Below are 26,722 nucleotides of genomic sequence, written 5' to 3' on the forward strand. Positions count from 1 at the left end.
CACACACTCCAGTGCTGAATAAACAAACATCTTATTTTCAGAATGTGAATACTTTAAGCCATTAATCTTATTCAGAGAGTTCAAATAAAAATAACCACATCTGATTTTTCTTTGTGTGTGTATGGGTGTGTGATTTTATGTATGTGCAAATATACTGTTCGGTGTTAATTTTAGTCCTGAAAGACCTAAAATGATGATTTACAGTCTTAATGACTTGATATTAGTAACAAACTACCGTTCAAGAGATTGGGGTTTTGAATGTTTGCAATGCTTTTTTATTTTTAAGGGTGTAACCAAAACGCTGATATGAAGGTAATAAATTAATAATAACAACTACTTTTAAGAGTGGTAGAGGAACTCAGAAGACATTGATGAGGGAGCACTGTGACTGGCTTATGCTGTTGTGTTTTGTGTGTGTTGTGATGGAGAGGTGCCAGTGGTGCTGGACGGATGGGGACGTGATTGTGGAATTGTCGCAAACATTGTCTACTCCCATGCTCTCCCGATACAGACGGTTTCTCCTGAATTTTGCATGGGCATTATGGAACCAAACCTACACAAAATAAATATAGAATTTGGATTTATTTACAAATGAATCACATTATCAGTGTTGTAAATGTACTTTGATTAGAGGCCTAATATATTACATATATATACAAACCTCATATATTTTATATAAATCTTTCATTATTTAAACAGTTTCTAAAGCCTGTTTCCACAATGTAAATTAAAGAGGTAAATGCAACTTTTTATCTCATAATTTGGGCTTTTTTCTCACAATTGTAAGTTTACATCTCGCACTTCTAACTTTTTTTCTTGAAATTATTAAAACTTGTTACACCAAAAAATATAAATGTAATTGCAACTTCTTTTTTCTCTGAATTAAAATTGTAAATCTTGCAATTTCTCTCATTTTGTCATACTTATATATCTCACACTTCTTAATTTTTCCTCACAATTGCTTGTTTAAATCTCACAATTCAGACTTTTTTCCAGAAAAAATATATCTCAAAAATTGCAAGTCATAATTTGTAATTGCGAGTTTAAATCTTGCAATTCTGACTGTTTTCTTGTAGTTCTGCAATTATGGAATAAAAAAAGGTACTTGTGACTTATCATACAATTCTGACCTTTTTACTCGCAACTTTTGTCTTTTTTTTGTTGAATTCAGAAGTCTGAATTGCGAGATGTAAACTCAGAATTCATCTTTAGGATTCAACACCACTCGAAATTGTGAGATGTAAATGAGATGTAAACTTGCAATTACAAGATACAGAACTGTTAAATATAAACTCTGTTTATTTCCATGTATAAATAAGACTTTTAAAGCCACATTTTCAATGTGGTCTCAGACTTGTGGAGCCCACTGTATATCTAAGTCAAGCAAAGGTCCAGAGATGTTTTTCTGACCTGGAGCACACGTTTGGTGAGGCCGGTTTTCTGGGCGAGCTCTTTGAGGTCTTTGGCATCTGGACTGTGCTTGTGGGTGAAGAAGTTCTGCATGCTCTGCAGCTGGTGATGCTTGAAAGACGTTCTCATGCATTTGGACTTCTGACAGCTCACTCTCTCCGACAAGTCCACACCCATATCGCTCACATCTAGAGCGCACACAAACAGTTAATCATCACATATGACTCACTGAAAGACTAAAGGCTAGGGCATTACCATCAACACTAGCCAACATTGTCTTCTCATTTTCAACTTCTGCATGCATTTCCTTGAGAACAAAGTAACAGAACTATGATAATTCACTCTTAAAAACTGTTTTCTATAGAACATGGTTTATAACAGTCAATCTATAATATTTATAGTGATAATTAATAAATGAAAAGTTGTTTTAAATATATTACCAAGTACATTATATTTTTTTATGTTACTTTACGTATTTTGTTAGTACATTTACATATTAACAATTAAAATTGTATTAATATTAATCATTGTTTTATTTACATTTATATATTTAATGGGATCTGACTTCATGATGCTGACATATTGTTTGATAAGAAGTATGAATTTTTTTATTCTGTTAATCTCAAATATATTTAATATGTATTACCGATAAATAAATCTGGAATAATTAAGATAGATTTTTTTTTTAAACAGTAAATGTCTCTTATGTTATCCAAGGCTGCATTTATTTCGATAAAAACAATAATATTAATAATAATAAGTATAAGCAACGATATTCTGAAAAATTATCAGTTTGAGTATATGTTGAGTATTCAAAGTCACACGATCCTTCATAAGTCATTCTAATATGCTGCTTTGGTGCTCAAATATTAATAAAAGTTCTTGTTAACAATGTTGAAGTTGTTTTTGCTGCTTCAGGAAACTATGATGCATTTATTCCTAGAATTCTTTGATGAATAAAAAGGTAAAATAATTATTTATTTTTGTTTTAGTTACCACAAACTTTTGAATGGTAGTGTATCAAATAAATAAATAAATAAGCAGCACAGCTATTTTCAACAGCTTTTCCATTGCATAAATAGGAAACATTATAACATATATATATATATATATATATATATATATATATATATATATATATATATATATATATATATATATATATATTTACAATATTACTGTTTTTATTCTCTTTTTAATCAAATAAATAAAGACTTTGTGAGTATAAGACTTTAAAAACATTTCAAAGACACAATTATTCTAAATATTGACAGGTGGAGTAAAAATACAGATTATTAAAATAAATACAATTATGCTAATATCTAAAATGCATACCTGAAGTATAAGAAACATGGTCTGTTGCATCAAAGTTTTTCCTCTTCCGGGCCAGTTTTCTGTGCACACTATAAAGGGTTTTCCTTCATTGCATGTGCCGCTCTCAGGGTTTGGCTCATGGAGACATTTCTGAATAATAGAATTCTGTAAGACATTCCTTCTGCAGCATCTTCTCGAAATGTACCAAGCAATTCACTGACATCTCCCTCATCCCGTAGTGATCTCCAGTGAGCAGCACTTTGTCGCAGGTGGCACAGGAGAAGCAGCTCAAGTGTTACACCAGATCCCCGGTGCACATCACCAGTTCGGTGGCACAGATTCCCAAGTGGCACCGCACACATCTTTGTGAGGAAAACCTCCTACTTAAGAGAATGCATCTTAGCTTTATTAATCAGATATATTTTAACTTTCACAAAACAATTTAGTGTTTATAGCATATTTTTTCTTCACATTTTCTAAATCTAATTTAAAAGCTTTTTTTAACTTTAGATACAATTTTATTAAATGATAGCTCTGTTCTTTTTAAATCAGTGTCAATAAACAACAGGTTCATATTTTGACAATATCCCTATAGTGAAAGGTCAGCGGTCGTTAAATGAACTGTATTTTCTTTGTCTTTTTCTTCTTTTTTTCTGGTAAAAAATTATGGGGATTAAACAACAAGAACAACAACAAAAAGTTGTTTTTCTTGTTAGAAAAACAACTAGCCTGACAACTAGCCCCTGTGTGAAGTAATGGCAAAGCGGTGAGTAACAGTCTCATTTCGTAGTTGAATAGAGATATTGTGTCTAGGTGGTCTATAAACAGGTTACATTTATTTTACCTGTAACTTAGTAGGCAATTCCTTACAGTAAACGTCTCCCGGTCTCCGTATTTACTGAAGCACGTGATATCTGACTCCAGGTCAGCGTGACACGCGCTGCATTTTAAACAGCGCTCGTGCCACCTTCTGTCTGCCGCGAGCAGGCATAAGCGAGCTGAGATGAGCGCGCCACAGTGTGCGATCACCGGAGATTCACAGCCCTGGAACACCACAGCTGAACATTTACCGCAATATCTCATCCTGAATGTCATAATTGTATTTTATTTATTTATTATTATTATTATTTTTTTTTCCAAAAATGGTTAATTTTAGCTTATGGCTGTGTACGAGTTCTCGTTCATTTTCAAACATTCTAATATTTTGTGAATGCATGAATATTTTATATATTTATATGAACAATAATGTTTTGAAGACGACTACTTCTTCATTAATCAGCCTAAAAATAATCCATGGATATTTTGCCACCATTAATAGGCTATATAGTTTGTGAAGTTTACTGTAGCCTAGTTGTGCGTGCCATGCAGAACTTGTGTATTTGCAACATTACAATTTATACACAACAAAAATATAACGGTGTTGAATATTAATATTGTTAATACGTAATTTTAACCTAATATATATTTTAAAACACAATTGTCACTTTTCATATTAATTAATGCTGTAAATGTTATATACTGAATTCAATATTCAATGTCTTTTAAACACATCTCAGGTAAAATAAAAAATGTACGTAATATTGTAACATCTAAATTAACAGTTTTTATAAACTCAAAATGATTATCTAACATGAATCAACTTGTTTAATACACCTATTGACATACAAACTGTTTAAAAATTGCACATTTTCACTTTTTACATTGCTGTAAGTTAAAATAAAAAAAATGGATTTATCTATTAAATATTTTTACAGAAGGATAAAATCAATTTCTTAACGATTCATTGTTTTCCATGTTGAGAGCAGTAAGGTCCTTCGAGTAGCAAGAAATAGCTTTTCCATATTAATTTTATACTAAGTATGTTTCAACAAGCTTGTGCATTCTATTCTATTCTATTCTATTCTATTCTATTCTATTCTATTCTATTCAGAAACAGCTCTATTCTTAAATATACAAGGAGGTATATGTAACCCCAATGTAACCCCAAGTAAAATACAATATACTGATACTGACTGGAAAGGATTTGAACAATAAAATTTTCATAGAAACAACTGTCACCTAGTCAGAGATAATATACTAGGCCTATAATGAAATGACCTGTGTTATATAGCCTAATGTTGATGTAAAATGTATAAATGCAAAAAAAAAAAAAAAAAAAAAAATATATATATATATATATATATATATATATATATATAATTGTATGATTATTATTTGTGTGTTTCTAAAAGAAAGAAAGAACAATGCAATAACACTACCAGCAACCTAATTCTAAGTTTATTTCCCATCAGCAGGCTCCGTAGGCACCCCAATCGACAAAATATCACAGTAGACTCTGACTCAGTCACAGCACTCCTGACATCACACTCATCCACACTGACCATCTGCCATACAGCTGTGACAGTTGTTATTGCAATTCATTGTTGCAATGCCCATACTACACTCCCGTCTGTGTCAGGCGACTCGTATGCCACGGATTCGTCGCTGTGTGGGAAATGTAGTTCGGCGTTGCGTCGATCGTTAGCCGGAGACACGCCCAGAAAACTACTACTCCCATAATCCCCCAAGGCTGTAGTACCGTGATCCGCGCGTGGAGACCATGGCGTTCCTGTGCAGAATGTGACGGGGATAACAGGAAATATAACTCCGACAGCGGGTTATTTTTCACGTTATTCTGAAGCAAGGATTGGATTTAAATAGAGAATAAAATGGGCTCTCGTATCAAGTAAGCGTCAATGTCTCTCTCCTCTCCTGTATCACATAACGTTACAGCGTTGTTCTAAATGCGAGTTTTAACCTCCCTAAAGGGCCTGTTTAGACTTGTTGCGAAAGAAAGAGACGGTGCTTTGGGTGTTTATTTTGTTAAATGCATAATTAACGTAGTACTTAATTATGTTTTGATGTGTTATGTTACCTGGATGGTTGTGTATTTGTACAGTACTGTCTTATAGGAGGAGGCACACGAAGTTCATGTCACTGATCATTGTTTACATGTCCTACAGCAATTAATTTGTTAACTTTTTTATGTTAATAAGAAAAAACCTTCACAATATGATCAAACGAATGCATATATATGTAAATGAAAGTAGAAACATATATTTATATGGAGATTTTGGAATCTATTGACAGTGTTTCCAGATCAGTGACACTTACTTGCTTTGGCAATTCAATGCACTTTATGAATAAGACATGATAGAGGCTTGCTGTGGTCACAGTGTTGTTCAGGGTTTAAAATCAGACCATGATAAGACTGTTTTGGAAACAGCCTGAAGGACAGAACAGAGTCGAGTTTAAACACATTTTCCCTCACTAGTAAAATGCTTAGTACATGCTTCACTTTTACAGCCAGATGATGGAAAAGACATTCAGTGTGTGAAGTTTGTTGATCTTTCTGTTTATAGTCGATAGTAAAGGTATTAGATGCCATGAACTCTCATATTTTTAAGCAATCACTTTTAACAGGTTTACGTTATATGTTAGAGTTGTTCAAATATTATCCTTATTGCATAATAGCATATAGTAAAATAGTATCGTTATGGATTTATGTCTGTTGTATTTGCTCCAAATTTTATTTTAAATCATTCCTCACACAGGTTTCTGCAAGACTTGTGAACTACTTTAAAAAGTTTGTTAGTCAGTGTATTATTTTAAAATTACACTCAGCTGCTTTTATTTCCAAATTGCTGAAAATATTAACTTGTGGTTTCTGGTTTGGTAATCTAATAGGAAATTATTTTTGCTACAGTAGACAAGCCTACTTTTTGTGGGTAATGTGACCAAATTCAATTCATTTCACCTTTTACCTCACATCAGATCATGGTCCCTTACCTGTATGACAAGAGAAATTTAATTACATTTTTCATTTGTTAGCCTGACATTATGACTGGATGCTATTTTTGCAGAAGGCATATGTTTTGCATGCTCACATTTACTACTTTTAAAAGTAAAAGTCATTCTTATTAGTCACATTCCTTAGAGTGTATTCATATTTGACTTCTGACCCTTCAACCTGTGTTATTTCTGTTTCAGAGAGAGCCCTGGGTCACCCTTTGAGGTGTACATGGAAGTGGTGCATTCTGGGACGGCTGGCTCTGGTGAGTCCTCTCACACTGACAATAAGTTAAAGTTTCAGAAACATAATATGCTTCTAAAAATATGCATGTTGCCCACACATCCTTTCTCAGAATGCAGTAATCCACTTTAGTTCTTTTTAATTAGAATTCTGTTTCTTTTACTTCCTTTTCTAGTAGGGAAGATCCAGATTAGAAAATGTAGTTCCGTATATGATAAATCTATAAGGGGACATTAGTCTGGAGCGATTCAAGTTTGTAATGGTTCAATCAAATCAAACAAATATTTAGTGTGTAACCCGTTTCATTTTCTGGTTTGTGATCAATTAGGTCAAAGGCCTGTTGGGTATTCAGTGCATTGGTTAAATCACATAAATGAACAAACCTACTGGAGTGTTTTATCAGTCCACCAGAAAACCTGTTTATTAGAAACGAGGGCTGTCACTTTTAGTTTGAAAATCGATTGCACAATCGATCTGACCAACCAAAAAAAGTTTCGAAAATGAAAATAGGGAATCGATTTTAACCAAATATGTACACTATTAATTTTAAAAGAATTAAACAATAAAAATATATTTATGTAACAAAACTTACAAACAAGCAAAAAAAGAAAATAAAGAATTCCGAAAGTGCAGTATGCATTTCGAAAGCTAGACAGAAAATACCAGCAATTTTACGCGCCTATGAGACCTCTTATGCTGTTTTCGTTCACACCAAATGCGAATAGAGCGTCTGGCGTGAATGATTTCAATGTTAAGTCAATGTAAAGACGCGTTTACACTCATCTGGAGGTCTCGTGGCGCGGTAGACGTGAATTTGCCTCATTCGCGCATTTAGTTACAGGAGATTATGGGTTATGAAAAGGACCGTTGCAAGCTAAGAGCGACCGGCTTTTGTGGTGGAAATTGGCAGTAATACCCCCACCTTGCGCAGCTGTAGCCTACCTGAGTGTCCCTGGGACATCAGTGTGGTCGGAGCGCGTCTTTTCAACAGCTGGACATATAGTGAATAAAAAACGCTCTCCTCTGGACCCCGAAAATGTTGATCGACTTGTTTTCCTGTCCAATAAATTTGTAATGGCCCTAGCCTTTAATTATGTCTTCCTAGTGCCAGTGTCAGTTACGCTCAATAAAAAAACACACATGGCCTGTTCTCAAGTCCGTTTAAAGTTTCATTTTTTGAACAGTTGTTTGAAATGGATTGTGACATTATTAAAAATAATCATGGAGATCTTTGTATATAAATAAATGCAGCCGGGTTGAAGCCTGCAGTGATGTTTTTCTTTTGTTATGGCAGCCGTCCCCTCTGCACATATATTTTTTGCTGTTTGTTATTCTGCAAGAAACTTCATGCCAATAATTAACTAATATTGCTGACTTGTGCGTTTCCAGCGCTCTCTATACGTTCGTCCGTTATTTGACGTTGAAAAAGGAAACGTCTTTTTTTGGACATGAAAAAAAAAAAATCTATTTTACAATCCATTCAATGAACACTTATGTCTTAAAAATCAAAAATGATTTTTTCACAAAAGTGACAGCCCTACTAGATACCAGACTGCCATGGTAAACACTTCTGATGAATAAATATTATACAAAATATTTTATAATATAAATGTTTTATGTCATTAAAACCTTTGCAAGAGATTTTGCAAGAGGTTTGTTTGAGATATTCAGCAGCAGTACAATAAAATCATTTTATTTATAATATATAATATGTTCAAATGTTGGGAAAAAGAAATAATTTTTAAATAGCTTTTGAAAGAAGTATTTTATGCTCACTAAGGCTGTATTTATTTGATAAAAAATATAGTAAAATAATAAATAAAATAATATTTTTATAAAGATTATTAGTTTTAAAATCTCAGTATTATTATCAATCAACAGTTAGTGCTTAATATCTTTGTGGAAAATGTAATATAGTGTTTTTTTTTTGATGATGAATAGAAAGTTCAAATAAATGTTATTTTGAAATAGAAATATTTTAGAATATATTTTTTATTGTCACGTTCGATCATTCTAATAATTTTGAGCTGTTTGAATTCCCCTCATGCAGACCCCTAGACGAATGTTACTTAGGGACCGTATGGTTTGATGATGTCATCAGGAGCAAAGCATCCTGGGACTTTTCTCCTGAGACAAACCCTCCCACAATGTTTACACATCCAGAGTCACATATCCCACTGAAAGAAAGAGGAAACCCTTTCAGAGGGACTGTTGCATACATTTTTGACAGTAAATCTGTGAGATAAAATAAAGCTGTTTATTTTACCTGCCATTGCGGTTCGTTTTGAAAATGTGAGTGGGTTAAGGACATGCAAAACTGATGCCTTTTACTTTACATGTTCCTGGTCTTATTATCTAAAACTGTCTGATAATGGAGATAAAGTGGGCTGGCAAGATGTGGGGAGACCAAGCTTCTATAGAAAAGCCTTTTCTATCTGTGTGTTTGATTATATAACGCTAAAACATGATTTCTGGGTTATTTTCAGGACCAGAGGTACGAAGGAGTTTCCCCGACACATACGCTGACCAGGTTTGCACTTCATTATCTGTTCTGTCTCTCTTTAGGGATGTTGGGGTGGGGATCTCTTAATTGTTGTTTACCTCACTGATAATGCAGTGAGCACCTGTTCTGACAGATGGAGTTTAAACCACTAGAGAGTGTGTGTCATTTTCTGAGAGGGTCTATGGCATCATGGAGTTTTAACCAAACTCGCTTAAGATCCTGACTCTGGCTAACAGAGGAATCCAAAAAATAATAATACTTTTGCTATATTCAAAACTTGCTTAATCTATAAACAGTGAATTAAACACTATATGGGAAAGTAGCAAGCAAATATTTCTTCTGTGTGCTGGTACTGTGTGTTGATTACCTACAACCATTTCAATTTTAATAATTCTTTTAATATCTATGCTGAGCAGTGTTTCTGCAACCAGATAAGATTATTTATCTATAAATCAGTAATAAAGACATCGAGTAAACAAATATGTTACCCGACAAGTGATAATAATAGTGTTACCACTAAATTAATAACAAAAAATAATGATGTATTATTTTAATTTTGTAATTATAAATAATGGTATTCATTAATTAATTATACACTAGAAAATCCGAAGTTTTGGGTCTGCTAAATTTCTCTTATTCTCAACAAGGCTGTATTTATTTGATCAGAAATACAGTAAAATCAGTTATATTGTGAAATATAGCAGTTTTAGGGAACTGTATTCTATGTTATATATTTTAAAATGTAATTTCTTCCTTTGATTCCAAACATTCTTATGATTATCATCAATGATGACTATCATCAAATAGTTCAGTTTAGTTCAGCTTAATATTTTTGTGGAAACAGCGATTTCAAACTTTGACTAACAGAAATAACTAGGGCCGGGACTCGATTAAAAAAATTAATCTAATTAATTAGAGGCTTTGTAATTAATTAATCGAAATTAATCGCATTTTAATCTCATATAAATATTTGACCTGAGAACAGTGAGAAGTAATTTTTTTCACATGGATTTATAGTATACCATTGAATAATGACTGAATACATAAGCTTAAGCAGCAAAATATTGTTTATTTTTGTTCAACCAAGTCTAGCAGACCAGTGCAATTTTTGCCATTAAGTGTAGCAATAGCATATTTAGAAACAATTTAGAAATATTACATTTCAGAAATTCAGGAAGCTTATAGGTGCTGGAACCTTCTGTAAGGTGTTTTTTTTTTTTTTAAGTAAAACACAATACTGTCAATTACATTCAGAACATTGGAAACACTGACTATTAGAAAACATCTCTCTGTTGCTTCAGAGGCCATAACATACTAAGTCCAACTCTCAATAACCTTGGCCAAAACAATAAAGAGTTCAACATAAACTGTTGCACCAACAAAATAATACATAGTTCAACATAAAGTGTAAAGTCCTCGCTAGCTGCTATATGTTTTGCGTTGAGGTGATACTTGAGGCTCGATGTGCTGCCGGTGATATGCGAACGCTAGTTGGTGCTTCAGTATAATCGGTCCGCCGAAACTCATCCAGTGAGAAACGTTCCGTGGTGCAAAAATAAGTTATTAAAAACGCGGGAATTTTTTTTTTCTGTAATTAATTAATCTTAGTTAACGCGTTATTTTTTGTGTAATTAATTAATCTCAATTAACGCGTTAAAGTCCCGGACCTAGAAATAACATTATTTATTTTAATGCATTTATTTTTAATGTCTTGTTGACCCTAAACTTTTGAATGGTGGTTTTATTTTATAAAAATGTTAAAGGTGCTGTATATGTTTTTGACTCTACTAAAGAATAAAAATGTCATAATATGTTTGCAGATATTTAAGAAAAAATTTCAACATATTTGTTTATCTGAACAAATACCACAGTCAGTTATTCTCCTTTGAAAATGTGCTTTCTGGGCCAGTTTGTCAGTCTCTGTTTTGGTTTGTAAAACCCGCCCACTGCCAGTTTACCCAATTGTATTTCGGCACCCTGGGTTGCCACATGCTGTATTTAATTTCAATCTTGGAAGTTGGCAAATGACAGGGGCAGAGCCTCAAAGTAAAGTGCAGCAACAACAGTTTCAGTTTTTATACCTACTCCGATTTCGTTATAGTGTTGGCCCGATTGGAATTAAGAGCAAAGGTCTGTTTAAATGCCATCGGGAGCTGCATTTGAATTACGGTTGTTTTTTTCCTAGTTGTAGTTATGTTCACATTCGAGTGATGCCTTTTGAAAACTTTAGAATCAGCTGTAGGACGGGATTTGTGCTGAACGCAGAGACTTCCGCCACTTAATATGTTTGTGTGGAAACACGAAAATGTACCTATGTTCCGCACACAAAATATTGCATTCGGTCATTCGGTACACACGTGCACCATACGAAAGCCCTGTACCGAAACAGTCCGGTACGAATACACGTACCGTTACATCCCTAGTGTGTAGGTATAACTAAAACAGATTTGTATATCTGTCCACTCTATATACCTGTTGATTGCGTTTTCAGAAACTCTCTCAGCTCACGTGTACAGACGCAGCTTTACTCACCCTGATTGTTGGGTCCAGTGGTCCCAGAAGACACTCTGGGTGTCGTATCCAGCAGTGAAACTCTGTAATCTGGGCTGTGTCCCCTCCCTCTCCTCTGTCGTGCTATTGTTAGGGATAATCCCTAACTCCTGACACAGATGAGGGCAGGAAAACACAGACACTTACTTACACTCACCCCTGTGTGTGCATAGTCTAGCATAGTCCCTCACGCATACACAGTTTCATCTGTACATGGTGGTCTTTTGTGTGAATGAAGCTAATGGTTATGTTTCAGTGTGTGAATTCATTCTTTCTCATAATCTGTTTTCAGAAAACGCTACAGACTATCCCAAAGTTTTGTTTCCCCTTCAATATGGACAGGTAATGTTACAATCTTTAATCAAGTCAAGTCATCTTTATTGATACAGCGAATAGTTCACGCAAAAATGAAAAGTTGCTGGAAAGTACTTGTCCTCAGGCCATCCAAGATGTAGTTTGTTTCTTCATCAGAACAGGTTTGGAGAAATGTAGCTTTACATCACTTGCTCACCAATGGATGCTCTGCAGTGAATGGGTGCCGTCAGAATGATAGTCCAAACAGCTGATAAATGCATCACAATAATCAACAAGTAATCCACACCACTCCAGACATCAATTAACGTCTTGTGAAGCGAAAAGTGTATTTGTTTAAACTTTATACCATCGCTTTTGTCTAAAGTTCGAGTTCATAATCCACAATAAAATTTCCTCCAGTGAAAAAGTCCATCTCCTGTTGTCCTCTCACATCAAAATCAAACAACATATTGGCTTAGAAATGGTTTGGACTTTTGTCACTTGTAAACGGTGCTTGATTTCTCTCCTGATTCAGATGAGGCATCGATTTGTACCTGAGGATGCATTACAGAAACAATATTTTGCATAGAGGACTCATATTTTAGCTGGAAGCAACCATTAAAAAAAAAAATTTTTTTTTTTGATGTAATAGTTTATCTCACACACCCAAACTTTTCACTTCACAAGATATTAATTCATGGACTGGTTTGGAGTAGATGATTGTGATGTTTTCATCACCTGTTAAAAAACGAGTTCAGTTATAGTTCAGCTATATAAGCAGCTCTACTGAACTTGACTCAACTACTGTCTAGTGTCTTTATTCAGCTGTAAAGCAGCTCTACAGAAAACAATAGTCACCATTCAGCTCAGTTCATTTTGTTTGTCGTCAAATCACTTTCATTTGATTCCAGCATCTCTTGAACCTTGATTTTATAAGTTCGGATCAATATTTTGTCTTTGACCCTGTCTTTCAGTAAAGCAGTGGGCCAGGTGGGGCAGAACTTCACGTTTGTTCTGACGGATATCGAGAGTCAACAGCGCTTCGGTTTCTGCCGGCTCTCATCGGGAGCTCAGAGCTGCCACTGCATCCTCAGGTACAGATTGTTGGTATACTGTTTTTTTCAAATGGACCTGTTTTTGTCATCCACCTTCTTCAGATCAACTTAATCTAATTGTAGTCGAACTGTCTCTGTTTAGCTACTTGCCCTGGTTCGAGGTGTTTTACAAGCTGCTGAATATCCTGGCAGAGTATTCAACCAAAGGACAGGTCGGTGGTGCATGAATGACAACCACACTCGTATGTCACTGTGTCTTATACACGCAGATGTACACATACATATTTAATTAGCAATGTGAATAGGATTTATTGCTGATTTCATACTTTAATATAAATTCTAAAATTACAATTACCTTTAACCTGAATATAAAAGTACAGTTTTTTTATTTATTTATTTATTTTTTATATATAAAAATATTTCCCTAGGACAAAAGTGTTTTCCCCCTCCAGATTTACAGTTTGGTTAGAAGTTTGGGGTCAGTATGATTTTATTTTTTATATGAAAGACATTAATGTTTTTAATTAGCAAGGACACATTCTATTTATCAAAAGTGATAGTAAAGATATTTATATTCTTATAAAATATATTTTTTTAATTCCTGGAATTTTTTTTTATCAAAAAAATAAAAATAAAAATACTAATTACAGAAAAAAAAATTCTATCTTGATAATATAAAATGAAAATATATTAAAACAAAAACCCTGGTGAGCAGAAGATACTTATCTCAAAAACATTACACAATCTTATCAACCCCAAACTTTTAAAAGTAGTGTAACACAAAATTTCCTCTGAGGAGACTTTGCAGCTGTCTGACCTCAGAAGTGTAGCAAGGTCATGAATGCGTGCCTATAATAATGATCTTGCATTGATTATTCGTAGTGATTTAACATCTTATCGTTTATATAGGATAAAATCTGCATGTGAGACTTACTGTTTTAATTTGTTTGTATTTGTGTTACAGGACAGTCAATGGAGATCGTTGTTAGAGTGTCTTCACACGTTAAACATCCCTGATCCTGGAGTGCCTGTGCATTTGAGTGTGGTAATATACAGTAATACACACTAAATATACACATATGACGCTTGCATCAGAAAAGATGATCATATTACAATCAATTTATTGTATAAAGCTAATTACATTTCTCTCTCTCTCTCCGTATCTGTCCCTCTTTCTTTAGCATTTGTTTTTCACAGTGCCTGATCCTAGGGAATTGCCCAGTATACCTGAAAATGTAAGTCTGGCTTATTACCTTGACCCTGTTAGTCACAATGTAGAAATTACCTATTTATCCACAACTATTCGGATGTGACTAGTGATAATTTAAACTAAGGACGTCTGAGACTTCAGGTTTAAAGGTGCAAAGAACTGAGAAATCAAAAGTTCCCATATAACAGGTCAATGTATTAAAAAAATGTTCAAAACGGTGCTGTTGCGTCATGTCACAAAACAATTTAATGTCTGGGATTTGTTTTATCAATCTGTGCCACATCCAGTGTAGACAGAATCTGCGATTTATAACCAAGTCTCTAGTCGCGTTGCGCCGCTTGCGTCAGCTGTAAACACAGGGTACAATTAGCCAAGAGCTCTAGATTGTGTCGGTGAAACACTGTTTGTTTGTTTGCTTGCTTTATTTTGCTACGGATTAATTTTTAAACAAGACAGTGTGATGCAGGCTTTTCAGAGAGACCAAAAGTAAATTATGATTGTGGCCTGCCACAAATAAATCAATGTGTGGGAAACCCTGGACTTAATTGGATCCAACAGTAATGTTGCTTTTACCACGACTGCATTGTCTGTTCCAGACCATTTAATATATATATACTGAGTATTTATACATTTTAACCAAAATGATTCATGTTGTTTCCAGAGTATGTCACAGAAGCGTCCAACTGTTATTTTAATAAGGGAAACTGTTAGCTAGTCATAGCTGTTGTTGTTAACTTGCTCATCTTAAATGCGCCCACGCCTGTATAAAAATAAAAAAACAACAACAACCAGACAATTCTGCAGAGAGGCTTAAAAAAAAACAGGATAGAAAATAGCCTATTACTTCTTAGTTATGTTTTTTATTTTTCTGTAAACTCACTGAATGATTCAAAATTGTCTGTGAAAATCAAGTTTACCTAGTTAAATTCAAGGCAATTCAACTAGTTGTCATCAATCCATATAACATATTACAAATAACATGACTTGATTCTTTTTATGTATTTACAGAGAAATCTGACGGAGTATTTCGTAGCAGTAGATGTGAATAACATGCTGCATCTATACGCTAGCATGCTGTACGAAAGACGAATCCTCATTAGCTGCAGCAAGCTGAGCACTGTGAGCATCATCTCTACCATTATCTTTCTCTCTATTGTTGGTTGTTTTTTCTCGTTTAAGAGATATTAATAAACCTTCTTCTCCCTCTCAGTTAACGGCATGTGTTCATGGTGCAGCAGCCATGTTGTATCCCATGTACTGGCAGCATGTTTACATTCCAGTACTGCCACAGCACTTATTAGAGTACTGCTGGTGAGTACACACACATTCTCATATATACATACTTGAGAAGGACCTTATATTTCTTTTGTTTTAAAATTGTTGCTAACCAATTTTTTTTATATTACAAAAATAGGCATTATTTTGTCCAGTTATGAACATGATTAAATGTATAAAAAGAATTATATATTAAGATTAAGAATTGTTCATTCTGGAGTTGCTCATTCATATTTATTGAAAAGGAAAGAGAAACCAGTTTGTAATTTATGTAAGAAATTGAGTTTAAAGCATCTTCTAAAAGAATGTCCATTTTAAATGATATTATATATATATTTTAGTTAGTATATTAATGTACAGATTTAAAGAGGTTTCTTCTGGAACAATTTTAGAAATTTAAGTACCATGTATGTAAAATAATCATATATTTAATACATTTTAAAAGCCATAAATTATGAAATATTGTTTGTTTGTTTTTAGCGCTCCAATGCCATACCTGATCGGAGTGCATTCCAGTCTTATGGAGGTGACTGATTGCTTTATTTTATTTTATCTTAACTGCATATTCATATTTTTCTGTGCTACAGATTCATATTTCAATCACAGTGATGTTTTATTGAGTTACGTGTAGTGTAGTCAACTTCTAGGATGTATTTAGAATTGTTTGTATGTGTTTGTGTTTGTTGTCGTAACAGAAGGTGCGAGGTATGGCTCTAGATGATGTGGTACTTCTCAATGTAGACACAAACACCCTTGAAACGCCATTTGATGACCTACAAAGCCTTCCTAATGATGTGGTGAGTAAATAAGCATAAATACGACCTGCTCAAATCTCCTAAAAGTCTTATCTGTTTTGGGCATGGTGTTGATGTTGATATTGATTTTTCGGTGATGATCTGATATGGAAATAGATTTATAATGGTCAGTTAAGTGATATGTGTGTGTGTGTGTGTGTTTTAGGTTTCTTCTTTAAAGAACCGCCTAAGAAAAGTTTCCTCGACGACAGGAGACGGAGTGGCCAGGGCGTTTCTGAAGGCACAGGCAGCTCTGTTTGGCAGTTACAGGAATGCACTACAAATTGAACCGGTGAGAGTTTGAAGTGTTGATGTGCTTATGGTTCGGACTCAAATGTTGGTCATAAATGTTGGCTCTGAGCATATAAACATGCAGGGTAACTGTGAGAGTCTAGTGGACAGTCCGTGTAAAATGCTCAGGAATGAAGCTGCATGTTTTTGACTTCCCATGTGTCTAAATGTTCAGGAGGAGCCAATCACATTCAGTGAGGAAACGTTCATCACGCACCGATCCAGCACAATGAGACAGTTTCTACAGAATGCTATCCAACTACAGTTATTTAAACAGGTATTACACAAATATTAACCTAACTATCTAAATGAGAGCATACAATAGACCTTTATTGTTTTTATATAACACTAATTATAAATACAGCTTCAAATAAATATTCCTTCTTTTAGTCTATGCACTGATAATATAATTTGTTTTATAAAACTACAGCTTTTTTGTTTTGTGTTTCTAGTACAATTCATGCATATTAAGGCGCTTATTTTGTTAGTGTTATATCAGAACCTTTTTTAACAACATCAGACTTCAGTGTTTCTATTGTTAACTAAAGCTAAAAAAAAAATTTTTTTGGTGTACTGAAGCTGAAATAAGTTTAAAGGGATACTCCACCCCAAGAGAAACAGGGATGGAGTATCCCTTTAAGTTGAAGCACTAAGATGACGAAATTATAGTAATGTTTGAACTATTTAAAATAAATAAAAATTGCAAAAGCACACAACCAAATTACAATTTTTTTTCTTAAATTAAAATGAGAACAGAAAAAAGTTATAAAAAAATATTATAATAAAATATATGAATAATACTGCTTTACGTGTACTGTATTCATTTTACAATCAGACACAGAGCTTTTGTCAATCAGTATTACAGTGGTTCCTTTCACGGTGTGTGACACCTACATAAAGATCATTGCTTAAATGTGTGTTTACAGTTTATAGACGGGCGTCTGGAGCTGTTGAACTCTGGTGAAGGGTTCAGCGATCAGTTTGAGGAGGAGATCAACATGGGAGAATATGCTGGTAAGAGACCTTAAATTTGTCTGTATATTTATTGTAAAGCTATTAAATGCATGTTATTCTGTGTTATTGCTGTTTTTACATCCACTCTTCTCTGTGAATGTTTCATATTTGTGTTACAGGCAGTGATAAGACATATCATCAGTGGCTTTTCACAGTGAAGGTGAAGTTTCTTGATTTTTGTGTGCTGGATGATTTGGACTGATTCTTTGTGTGTTTGCTTAGGAGCTCTTTCTCAGATTGATGATGTCTTTTTCACCTTTGGCTTATAGAAAGGCAGTGGGGCCATCTTAAACACAGTGAAGACTAAGGCAAATCCTGCGATGAGGACCGTTTACAAATTTGTATGTATCCATGTGTAAACACTTTCTTTCTCATTTCTCTATCTGTCAGTGAATTCTTGTTTTGTCTGTGTGAGAGATTCTACTGTTTTTTTTTCAGTTTTTTTGGGGTCTAGTTTCTCTTTCTTTTCTATGAGAGATTTCTCTGTGCTTTCTGTGTAAGGAATCTTCTCATGTTTCTTCTACAGGCCAAAGACCATGCCAAGATGGGCATCAAAGAAGTCAAGAGTCGACTCAAACAAAAGGTGCTTATACAATCACCCACCCAAAACAAAATTATTGTATTGTATATTGTATGTACATACATTTTTTATTTATAATGTGCAAACAACTGTATACTGACTTGCAGGAGCTTACAGAGAATGGTTACTCAGAAGAGCCTGGCTCCACCCAAATCCCCTCCACACACAGCAAAGACTCCCTCACCTGGGACCAGAGACAACCAATCACAGTGCACTTTGGACAGGTGGGTGTGGGGAATTAGAACTGTTTTGGAAATTACAAAGTTTCTGCAAAGAACATTTACATAGTGTGAATTATCAATCAGATGATACAGGTCATTGGTGTAATGGACATGTCTGTATTGTTATCATGGCCACTTCAAAATAATGTAATAATTACCTAATTATCCGAATTAGATTTTTGAAATGAGCTTCTCGTCTACAAAGCGATTAAAATTTAGAACACTGCAGTGTGCAACATTGTTACTGACTTCCTCTTGTTGTATTTATATATTTCTATGTATATTGTGATATCCGGTTCACGAACAAATCATTCGATGTAACCGGATCTTCTTGAACCAGTTCAACAAATCGAACTGAATCGTTTGAAATGGTTTTTCCTTTTTGGGTGAACTAACCCTTTAATTTTTAGGAAATGTGCGAGAGAAGTCATGTTTTCACAGATAAAAGTGTGTGTGTATGTATGTTTGGAGCAGACTGAGCAGTCACGTTCCCCACGGCCCCCTCGGCCACAACGTCCCCCTCCCCCCCATCCCTCCAAAATACAGCACATCACACGACCAGTGAGTACAGCACTCTCATCCTGACCTCTGACCTGTCAAACTGAGCTCAAATATTCCCCTCTGCCCTGACTGCTGCACTGGAGTGTGTTATATATGTGTGTGTTCTGACAGGATACTGTTTGTATGGGTGTGGGTATGTGTGTATTTACATACCTGTGATCTAACTTCAGTTGTTTTTCCTACAGATTAATGCTCACTCACACACAAAGCGAGTTTGTCATGTGTGTTTGCACTTACTTTTCTACCGCACAAACTTTTTTCCTCTGGTTTAAAGGGTGCTTTATACTGTCAGCCATTCTTAAGTTCTTGGATACCACATTTCTGCTAACATTTGACAGGTTCTTGACCTCTGACCCTTGCTGTCTGAAAGGAGCAATTGACTTCTGGCTTAAAAGTGACTGCGGTGATACCTACAAAGATTTTACAAATCCAGAGACACTAGTATGCTGTTTAGAACATGTGTTTGCGTGTGTTTGCAGGCTCGGCCTCCTCGGCCTGTGGTGGCAAAGAGACCACGCGGTAACATTGGCATAGAGGGAAGCCCTGAACAGTAAGACTTAAACACTTAACCTTTCTGCAATTGCAAAACACAAACGAATGGACAATGGTCTTTGTGTTTCTTTCTATGGAATATTTTACTCTGCATTCACGGCAGATTTTATTTTTGTTCAATGACTGCTAAACTGTATATTTGTCCATTCAGAATAAGAGTGAACTGGTAAGAAACACAAACAACTGGATGAGAGAAAACTTAAAATAGAATACAGCATGCTATATTGTAGCTATGCATGTTAACTAAATTATTTAAGAAAAAATTACTTTGATTGCAGATTGGTAATAATATATAAATGTTATATTTTATTGTTGTATCAGTGTTTCTCTTGTTGTTAGGTTGATTGTTTACATTTGTAATAAACTATTTCACAGAACATTTTAGCCAATCTTAAATAAAGAGAATGAAAAAATTCAAACTCAAATCTATTTTAAAAAAAATATTTGTTTGATTTATATCAGTGTAATAAGTGGGATAATGTTCAGCCAACCGATCATTATTATATAATAAAATCCCACTTTTTGAAGCCTCCTCTACTTCCGGGAGCTGATATCCTTTTATTTTTCAGTAGTGGGTGATACTGTTTTTTAGTATTATTTTTATACTATAATAGTTTTTTTTATTAATATTTTGATTTAGTTTTTATTTAAGTTAAGTTAAGTTTAATGTCTGCTGACTCTATGTACTTTTGCCATTTTTATGAACTTATGTTTTAAAAAAATATTTAGATATATTAAAAAAAAAATATTTAAGTTTTAGTTTTGTTTTTATTTCAGTCAGTAATTTAAGTACTTTAAGCATTTAAACCTAATTTGTTAAACTTCTAGTAGGTTGCCAAACAACATAAAAAAATACCTATGAATACCTCAAATGCCTATGATATACAAATCAGCACAGTAAAAATATTGTGGTCTTGAATAAGTGATTGCATGTCTCACCAACTCTTCTTTTTCTCCTTCACTCTTGTGTTTTCTCTTTCACACTGGGATGGTCATTTTTGTGATTGTGTGTTTGTGTGTGGTTACACCCTATACTTGGCCTTTCTGTCTCCAATTTGTTTACGCTTTCTTTTTTTGTTGCTGTTGTGCTTTTCTGTATGTCCTGACACTATAGTTACATGCGTCCAACCCGTCACTATACAGTGTTTCTGTGCGAGGACTCTTCGGGTGATGAGCTCTCTCAGGATGATGACTCCATTGCTGCTTTTCCTGAACACTTCCTGCTTTCTGCTCCCTTTGAATGGTCTCTGTTCAAGTGTTTTTCATCCTTGATCTCGCTAATGATCATTAATCATAAAGTGAATATTTGATTACCTTTTCACATACTGTGCCCGCAATAAGTTTTTGGACACTAGAAATGTATAGATGCCATTGCATTAGATAACAAAATATCAAACAAAGTGGAAAAATTAAATATACTGATTCTGTTCAAAACACATTCTAGTTGTGGAACTAATCTATAGTACAGTAGAACAAATTTGTAAGTATAAATTGCATTGACTGTACACAGAGAGACCCCAGGGCTTGGTGCTTGGACACCTAATCATATGCCAGTGTTCCCCTAGCTGACCCTGCTTGTACCTTCTTGTACAAACGATTGTTAAATTGCCATTTATAATTCACTTGAACACAAATTTTGCGTATCTCTAGTAGATGGCATACTACACATCCCACACTTCTTGCTACGTGACACAAGGGCATACTACATTCTGGATTTTAAAATTCACATTGCATAAAACGTTGTGACTGCAGTACCTGCCGTGTATTTCGAATTTGCACTACATTACATATGGCATACTATAATGCATACAGCACTACATATTGTGTCCTAGTAGAAGCTATATACTGCTTGCTGCATAGAGCATAGTGTGTGATAAAGTGCATCAGAATGTTAGCGTTTCTGAATGGATCAGCGTAAACAGCCCTGTGAAACAAAACACTGCCCCCTAGAGCTCTGAAATAACTGTTCAAAACACATTCTAGTTGGGGAACTAATCTATAGTACAGTAGAACAAATTTGTAAGTATAAATTGCATTAACTGTACACAGAGAGACCCCAGGGCTTGGTGTTTGGACACCTAATCTTCTGCCAGTGTTCCCCTTGCTGACCCTGCTGCATAGGCTGTTAAAGATGTTCGTGTAATCCAGAATTGGCCAGCATGTTTGCCTCCAATAACAAAGTACTTGAAACTAAAAATTATTTTGTACCTGAGCATGTCATATAGCTCCCTCTAAACTCTTGTCATCTCTAAATTTCTCATGCACGTACTATTGAAGTTCTGCAAATAATCCAGAATACGGCAAAGTATTTGGTTCTGAATAAGGCGCAAAGAGCAATTCGTTATCTAACGCAGTGAAAAACAAATTTTCAAGTGTCTGAATACTTTTTGGGGCTACTGTTCACCATAATATTTAGTTGCGCTGTGGCTTTTTAGATTTGTCTTTAATGCTGTCTTTTATTGCATCAGTTTTATTGCATGGCTAGATTTAATCAATATAATGTCTTAGCCTAAGGCATGCAACAGCTTATTTATGTAAAGTTATATTCATTGTTTTGTTGATCAAATCTGCCCATTTCAACAGCTCTTCATCTAACATGAAAATTATAATGTGTTTTTGTACTTGTTTGTGCATGTGTTGTGCTTGTGCTTGTTTGTGTGTTTTTGTGGCGTGGATGTTGTGTGCATGTGTTTTTATTTGCATATGTGACTCAGGCCCCAGCCATACAGGTCTTTGAAAGAGGCGGAGCTTGTGGAAGAAGGTGAAGAGGTTCGGGAGTGCTTCCAAGGTAACACTGCTCCGTCCAGCCCTGTCCTAGACAAGTTCTCTGACCTGAGCCTGTTGCAGGATGCTTTCCGTACTCAGCAGGGCGAGCCAGAATGTACCAATACCACAAATACCACAAAATCCTCTAACAGCACACGCTCTACACTCAGTTCTGCCAGAAGTTTGGAGGAGCTACGAGCAGACCCACAACATGCCAACTTCAACTACCAGGTTAGATTGTGCTGCAAAGTGTTTGGGAGTGACGGCAACATGCACAAAAGAATCCCATAAATCAATTCCCAGTTTCCCAACTTTGTTCCTTGAGGCACACCAAAAATAAACATTTTTGAACTCTTTGTATTCAAACGCCTGGTACAACTGCTCCTTAGCAGACTTCAGGATCTGAAATGAATGGGTCAGATAAGGGAGACATCCAAAATTGATTTTGCTGTGTCTCCAGGATCATGTTTGAGAAACTCTGCGCTAAATTATTATTCCACTTGTAGGGACACTGCCAAACTCATGTTTTGTTATCTCACTTTTAGGAATTGATTGTGGTTGTCACTCTCGCAATCACCCAAACTATAGGTGATCAGAATGGGTTTAAGTTTATTGCTGTACATGGCCTCTATCTATTTAAAACTTGTTTTAATTGTCTGTTCTCCAGCCGATAGATCTTACTTCTGGTGAGCGCACACGCACATTCCCTGGTCTTAAAACCACCAATCCATACAACAAGCTCTGGAGCCAAAGAGATGTCCCGTCCACATTGCTTGGCCAAGAGTCACCTTCCTGGGAGACACCTCTCTCCATGCCACCCTTGGAACCCCCTGAGGCACAGCCACCCAGCATAGAGAGTTCAAATCCTAGTGCAGAGAAGACCGAAGGGGCTTGTATCACAATCCCTCGTCCCCAAGGTCGAAAAACACCCGAACCAGGTGCAGTTCTATCACCAGCTGTGACCCTTCTGCGTGGGGTTAAACCAGCTAGTGAAAAGGAGGGAGGAGTGTCTGCTGGAGGGCAGGAGTTTCGGCAAGCACTGAACATATCTCCTCACTCCCAATCACAAACTCAGGCAGACTTGTTGAAGCCCAGTGAGCCAAACAAGGGACAGGACTTGCTAAGCTTGTTGGACCCTCTGTGCGGAGCAACAAAGAACGAGTCCACCCCACCCCTTTCTAAACCCCCTATACCTCCTCGACCCAACCTCCCAAACTTGCCTGCCTTCCCCCCTTCAGTATCACTAAACCCCTTTACCCAACCACCCCAGTACCAGCCACAAAGGCATTATAGTCCTGTTATCCCAGGTAACCCTTTTGCCCAAGCATACATGCCTCGCCCAGGTGCCAACTACTTCTCCACCTCTGCCCACCCATTCTCAGTATTTGGTCAGACATCTGCTGTGGGTGTGACCCCAACCGGAGGGTCATGGCCAATTGGACATGTTCATCCATCCTCCAATAGTAGCGGGTCTCTTTCAACCCTCTTAGACTCACCTGCTCCGGCTTCTCTGGCCCAGTCTGCGCAAGTTTCTGCAGATGAACCCCTTGACCCATTCAGTGACCTTCTTACTATGGCAACAACACCAACAGTAATGGCCACGCCCCCCAAAAAGAAGGTAGAGGATTTGCGAAGAAGGTGGGAAACTTTTGACTAGCTCTGCCCTCATCTTTCCTCTGCTGCTGCTACCAACCAGTGAGGGTCTGAAAATTTAGAGCCAGTGGGTATTTAAGACTGTGCCACCTAGTGGCCTGAAAGCACTGTTGGACATTTTTCTTTCAGAGATGCTTTTTTTTTTGCGCCTAGCTCACACTTAGCCTTATGCACACATGCTAATGATGTGTTTCCCATAGCATCTGGATGAACAGTTTCGTTCCAATAGCAGCAAGATTAACACTGAAAAAACATATTAGCTGGATAACACTGTATTTTCTGTAGCTAGTCTAGTCTAGTTTCCATAAGGATCGAACTACAGTACTAAAGATACCACACAGTAAGTGACCCAAGTCCTACATTAGCAATTAGACTGGCATTTTTGCTTTTATGGCGGTTACTGCATGAACAGTCAGTGCCAGTTTTATAAGAACTTTTTTTTTTTTTATCCTACACATTAATTCAAAATGACATACACTAGTGTCCACCTTCTTGTACAAATGATTGTTAAATTGCCATTTATAATGCACTTGAACACCTATTTTGCGTATCTCTAGTAGATGGCATACTACACATCCCACACTTCTTGCTACGTGACATAAGGGCATACTACATTCTGGATTTTAAAATGCACATTGCATATAACGTTGTGACTGCAGTACCTGCCGTGTATTTCGAATTTGCACTACATTATTTATGGCATACTATAATGTATACTGCACTACATATTGTGTCCTAGTAGAAGCTATATACTGCTTGCTACATAGAGCATAGTGTGTGATAAAGTGCGTCAGAATGGGTCAGCGTAAACAGTCCTGTGAAACAAAACACTGCCCCCTAGAGCTCTGAAATAAGATTTTAGAGGACAAAAATGCAGTATGCATTTGATGAATTATATGTGATGAATGGCTTCACTGGTACTGGCTTTACTTCTGGTTTTGCTTGCCTGTGTGTCAGTCCAAAAGTAATGGGTCTTCTGGAACAGGGTTCTGTTCGGTTTCAAAATAGTTTAGTTTAGATGCTAATTGTCCATTTGCTTTGATTTGATGTTGAAGTTCTCTCATTTTATTCTGAGCATCACATGATAGACTTATAGCTTTCATAAAGCAAACAGTCACCACCCTTCTTTTTAGCACTACCCTTTCCATTTAATCTGCTACTGCCGTGCGAGCTGTATTATGGGTATTTATTCTAAGAGCTGTTTTGTGCTTTTTAAACATACATACTGCTATAAAGTGTGTTAAAATGAGACCTAACTCTTTAACAGTTGGTTTTCTCATAATGGACTCTGCCTGTTTTCTTTATTTATATATACAATCTTTGTTTCATGCCATTTATTTAGGTATATTTTTGTCTGAGACAAGTAGGAGAACACTGTTTGTGCAAATCTTGACATGGAAAAGAATTGTGTACAACCAAACGCTCAAATCCAAAAGAAATATGTTTTTGTCCATGTCATTGATCATCAGGGAGTGAACTGGTGTCTCTTCTTCTCTGGTTTTGTTGTATTTAAAATATGAAATAATGTTATTTGTGTTATTAAAGTGTTCTTGAACATCTCTATCCACCCTGTAGAGCTGTTAAAAGTTCACCTTTCGAATTTGGCCTTAAATGAGTGTGTGTGCGCGCGCGCGTGTGTTATGTGTGTAAATTGAGAGCTGTTTGTTGTGTATTCTTACTGCATGGGTTGTTTATGGTGTTTTGTTTTAAATTTTGTCTTAATGTTAAAAAGATGATTTTTACATCACCTGGTAGGTTAAAATGTTATTGGTGAAAGCACACACTGTCTTTGGTCAGTAATTCCTACTGAAAGTTTAAAACAAATTCAGTGGAAATGGAAGCTTATACACCATTACAGAATAGACTGAGTGGACCTGCACTGGATTACAAGGAACTTCTAGGGTGACTTTAATAATGTTTGACAAACACAAAACCAAAAATGTATAATGACAGTGAAATGCGTATGAGCATATTGAAGTGCACCTGTGTAACAGAAAACAACTTTAAATGTTAAAATTAAAACGAGGCATTTATTTTTTTCAGCAATCATCGAATGACCTGAAGCTGAGATATATATTTTTTTCTATACAGAGATTTAATTGACAAGACATCCCAATTTGTTTAGGTTTAAAAGTTGTTCTGGATGAAGTATTGTAGATGCACATGAGGCCCATCACTGAATGTGACTATTCTGAGACCGAAAAAGTGTCAAACTATAATCTAACACGTATGGGTTAAACAGGGTTTGAAATTAAGACTGGAAATATGTATTTAACAAACATTGTTGGTCCTATTTTGACAGTATCCTTTAAGGTTTAGATATCTCAGCTTGAATGGTAGGAGAGTGCAGCTTCGGCAAGGTGGAACTATCAAGACGTGTTTCTGATTTGTAAAATACAATTTTCTCTTGGAATGTATCCTAATGTGAACTTATATTCAGTTGTTATCGTCTTGTTCTTTAAAAAAAATATTTTTAAATTATTATTATTATTTGGATGTTATCATTTGTGTTTGCCATAATTAAAACTCAGTATATATATTCATGCGAAAGTGGTGAGTTTGAGATTTGTTTTGCTCCCATTTATTCATTTATTTTTAACCATTCTC

At 35.5% G+C, this 26,722-nt stretch overlaps 1 protein-coding gene and 1 pseudogene across 4 annotated transcripts; one reads left to right on the plus strand and one right to left on the minus strand.

Moving 5' to 3' along the window:
- Positions 1 to 254: 254 nt before the first annotated feature.
- LOC127942256 (LIM/homeobox protein Lhx9-like) lies at positions 255 to 3,807 on the minus strand (annotated as a pseudogene).
- A 1,485-nt stretch (positions 3,808 to 5,292) lies between these two features.
- LOC127941598 (DENN domain-containing protein 1A) lies at positions 5,293 to 26,665 on the plus strand. 4 transcript variants are annotated; one of them, XM_052536823.1, is made up of 24 exons: positions 5,293 to 5,449; positions 6,754 to 6,818; positions 9,283 to 9,326; positions 12,142 to 12,191; positions 13,118 to 13,237; positions 13,341 to 13,410; positions 14,163 to 14,243; positions 14,380 to 14,433; positions 15,417 to 15,527; positions 15,619 to 15,719; positions 16,164 to 16,209; positions 16,379 to 16,480; positions 16,644 to 16,769; positions 16,944 to 17,045; positions 17,695 to 17,782; positions 17,902 to 17,942; positions 18,052 to 18,123; positions 18,309 to 18,365; positions 18,470 to 18,586; positions 19,058 to 19,144; positions 19,624 to 19,694; positions 20,811 to 20,939; positions 22,411 to 22,693; positions 23,130 to 26,665. In XM_052536823.1, the coding sequence occupies exons 1-24, from the start codon at positions 5,433 to 5,435 to the stop codon at positions 24,117 to 24,119; spliced, it is 3,024 nt and encodes a 1,007-aa protein (XP_052392783.1). In that variant the 5' UTR covers positions 5,293 to 5,432; the 3' UTR covers positions 24,120 to 26,665. The 4 variants fall into 4 exon arrangements, with proteins under 4 accessions (XP_052392783.1, XP_052392785.1, XP_052392784.1 ...); XM_052536825.1 differs by lacking the exon at positions 20,811 to 20,939; XM_052536824.1 differs by lacking the exon at positions 19,058 to 19,144.
- The last annotated feature ends 57 nt before the right edge of the window (positions 26,666 to 26,722 follow it).

This window comes from Carassius gibelio, chromosome A21 (genome assembly GCF_023724105.1).
Source record: "Carassius gibelio isolate Cgi1373 ecotype wild population from Czech Republic chromosome A21, carGib1.2-hapl.c, whole genome shotgun sequence".
Taxonomy (NCBI): domain Eukaryota; kingdom Metazoa; phylum Chordata; class Actinopteri; order Cypriniformes; family Cyprinidae; genus Carassius; species Carassius gibelio.

What these genes read in the sequence shown, in the direction of transcription:
- LOC127941598 (XM_052536823.1), top strand. An exon ending in CCGACACATACGCTGACCAG is followed by an intron (nt 9,327 to 12,141) that starts GTTTGCACTTCA and finishes ATCTGTTTTCAG; the next exon opens with AAAACGCTACAGACTATCCC. An exon ending in AGCTGCCACTGCATCCTCAG is followed by an intron (nt 13,238 to 13,340) that starts GTACAGATTGTT and finishes GTCTCTGTTTAG; the next exon opens with CTACTTGCCCTGGTTCGAGG.